The sequence below is a fragment of the Austrofundulus limnaeus genome, unplaced genomic scaffold, assembly GCF_001266775.1.
Source record: "Austrofundulus limnaeus strain Quisiro unplaced genomic scaffold, Austrofundulus_limnaeus-1.0 Scaffold540, whole genome shotgun sequence".
NCBI classification, from domain to species: Eukaryota; Metazoa; Chordata; class Actinopteri; order Cyprinodontiformes; family Rivulidae; genus Austrofundulus; species Austrofundulus limnaeus.
In genome coordinates, this window is record NW_013952942.1 from 222,751 (window position 1) to 225,595 (window position 2,845).

Genomic DNA, 2,845 nt, shown 5'->3' on the forward strand with positions numbered 1-2,845 from the left:
ACATTTTCCTCACCAGTGTCTATGTAGAGGGCGGGCTTTAAATACAAGGGATCCAACCAATTGGCCAAGTACAAGAAGAATTCCATTCGATTGGTCAAATACTTCAAGCTTCTGTGTGATTTAAACACATAAATGCAAACATTTGAACCAACCATTTATGCATTTTATACAGCCTATTGCACAGGCTGTTATAGCCATGACAATAAAATTTTGCTATATTGTGCAGCCCTAATATTCACTTGAACAAGAGAATATTAATGTAGARGTCATTTCCTTTTAAAGTAAAAATCCATGTGCCCACCCCATGGTCACCATGTTGGTGTCAGGTTTATTCATATAGCACATTAAAACAACAAAAGCTGACCAAAGTGCTTTATAGTTCAGTCAAGACTTGTCAAAAGACAAACAAATAATAGATACAAATTCAATACAGAAACACAATATAATGTATAAAAAGCTCTAACTGAACCTCCAACTCGGTCTTAATCAAAAGCCVAAGAAAAGAGATGGGTCTTCAGCAGAGATTTAAAAGCTTCACAATCAAACTAAAGCAACAAAGAACTACAAACAAAATAACGTGCGTAAAATATCACCAAAAAATAAAATCCTAAAGGAATTAGACTAATAATAATTTCAAATGTCAAAAAAAAAGATAAAATAAATATTCTTACCTGCCCTTGGCTCTGTAGAGGAATACAGTAAAAACCGCACTGCCCCATTCATTTAGTTTAGTGTGGGTTTTTGCACAGATTTGTGAGGGCAACAATACCTTCTGATTTCATTTCAATCACCACCACAAGAAAGTTTCAGGATTTTCTTCTTACTTTCAGCATAATTCTGACAAAAACAAAACATAATGGCTGACCAGTAATAAGGAGGCTTTCTGTGTTGACCCCCCACTTCACTAGTAATCCAGACAGTATGTGTGGCTGCTCAGAATGTTTAAGCCCCTCTGTTGCGATTCTGTTTCTACAGGAAAACTTTGAGTTGTACCACGAGACCCTCTACATGGCCGTTAAGGTGACGGACCACTACCTGTCCAAAACCCCCATCCAGAGGGAGATGCTGCAGCTCGTCGGCTCCACGGCCATGCTCCTGGCCTCCAAGTTTGAGGTGACTGGTTTGAATATACGGAAACTACATTTCTATCGTAATAATTGTCAACGTATGACGTTTTTAAATGTTTTTGTGTGATCTTGTAGGAGCGCACCCCGCCTTGTGTCGACGACTTTCTTTACATCTGTGACGATGCGTACAAGAGGGAGGAGCTCATCTCCATGGAGGCCAACATCCTGCAGACGCTGTCGTTCGACATTAACATTCCCGTCCCGTATCGMTTCCTCAGGCGTTATGCCAAGGTGTGTCGGTGTTTCTGTCAGTGCTGGCTCAGGGATGCTTTTTGCTCCTGTAACATTGGTGTTCTGATGGTTTACTTTGGCGTCCTCTGCAGTGCGTGAGTGCTGGGATGGACACTCTGACTCTGGCTCGCTACTATTGTGAGATGAGTCTCATGGAGATGGACCTGGTACCAGAGAGGGGCTCACTGCTGGCCTCAGCCTGCCTGCTGATGGCGCTGGTCACCAAAGACCTGGGAGGATGGGTGAGTTATTCTCCTCCCACATCCTTGTAATCAGACCTCCATATTCAGGGATATTTAAAACGAGCCRCGCTAACACGCACAAACTTCAAATCAGATAAAAAATTGTATATACAGKGTTCCCATGGGTCCTTGAAATCCTTGAAAGTTTGTGAATTTAAAAAAATTATTTCAAGGACCGGGAAAGTTTGTGGAAAACAGCCAAAAATTACGCTTGTCYTTGAAAGTCCTTGAATCTTTGGGGGAGAATTCAAGTTCTCAATTCACACGACTGATTTTCATCATCTGTAAGAAAAATTATAATGAAATAAAAAATAAAAATAAACATTTCTGCGGTGGATAACTCAGGATTACGGTAAACTGACATGGCTTTCAACAAATAACATGAGCCATAGTTTTATCCAATCAGAGCAGAGTAGGGCGGGTCTTTCTTTCTGAGCCCAGTTGAGAACACCACAGCTCCTCCTGGACATGTTCACATCCCCTCCTCCCAAACTGAGCTGCTGAACCTCCCTGGACACAATTACATCTCCATGCATTGTGGACATGAATGTAGGGTAAACATTTAATCCACTTTCTTTCATTGATTCTGACTCAACAGTTTCTGTGCTGTTCAGTTTTTCATTGAATTTGCATGATATTAAACCTGTTTACTGGTAACATTCTGTGGTAGCAGTAGGTAATTGCCGTCGCGCATGGTGCATGAATTTGAGGAAATTGGTACTGGAAAGTCCTGGAAAGGTCCTTGAATTTGATGTTGACCAAGGTGTGGGAACCCTGTATATATTTTCAGAAATGACTGAGTAATATAAATCAGCTTTTTGTATCAGAAACTGTTCAGTTAATATTTTGTTTTGTAACTTTAGCTGAGGGGTGAAAATTCAAGTAATGCTGTCTAGGGCTGCAACAACAAATTGATAAAAATTAATTATTAAAAGCGTTTGCAACAAATTTCATTATTAATTCGTTGTGTCGAGTTATTTATGCGTCCCTCTCCATGTCGCGGAGCCGTTTACGTCACCCGCAGGGCGTTGTCAGTGCTGGCTGACCTACAAAAAGTTTAGGAAGGAAAAAAAAACTACCCGTAAAGATCCGCCCTCTCTGAGACCCTCGAGTGAGAAGTAGAGACTTCGAACTTTAAACCAGTTTTTAAATTATGTTGTTAGGCCAAGTAGATCCGAAGTTATGATAAAAAGTATATGACACATTTAATTTTTTTTAAAAGGCGGTCTGATTTGATGCGAGGAG

General features: G+C 40.4%; 1 protein-coding gene across 1 annotated transcript in view; it reads left to right on the forward strand.

Moving 5' to 3' along the window:
• ccnb3 (cyclin B3) overlaps positions 1-2,845 on the forward strand; it is a gene marked incomplete in the record, with an annotated part of 9,035 nt that overhangs the window by 4,641 nt on the left and 1,549 nt on the right. Inside the window, 3 exon segments of the mRNA XM_014026287.1 lie at positions 976-1,113; positions 1,203-1,358; positions 1,451-1,600. Of these exon segments, the coding sequence (XP_013881741.1) occupies positions 976-1,113; positions 1,203-1,358; positions 1,451-1,600 (444 nt within the window).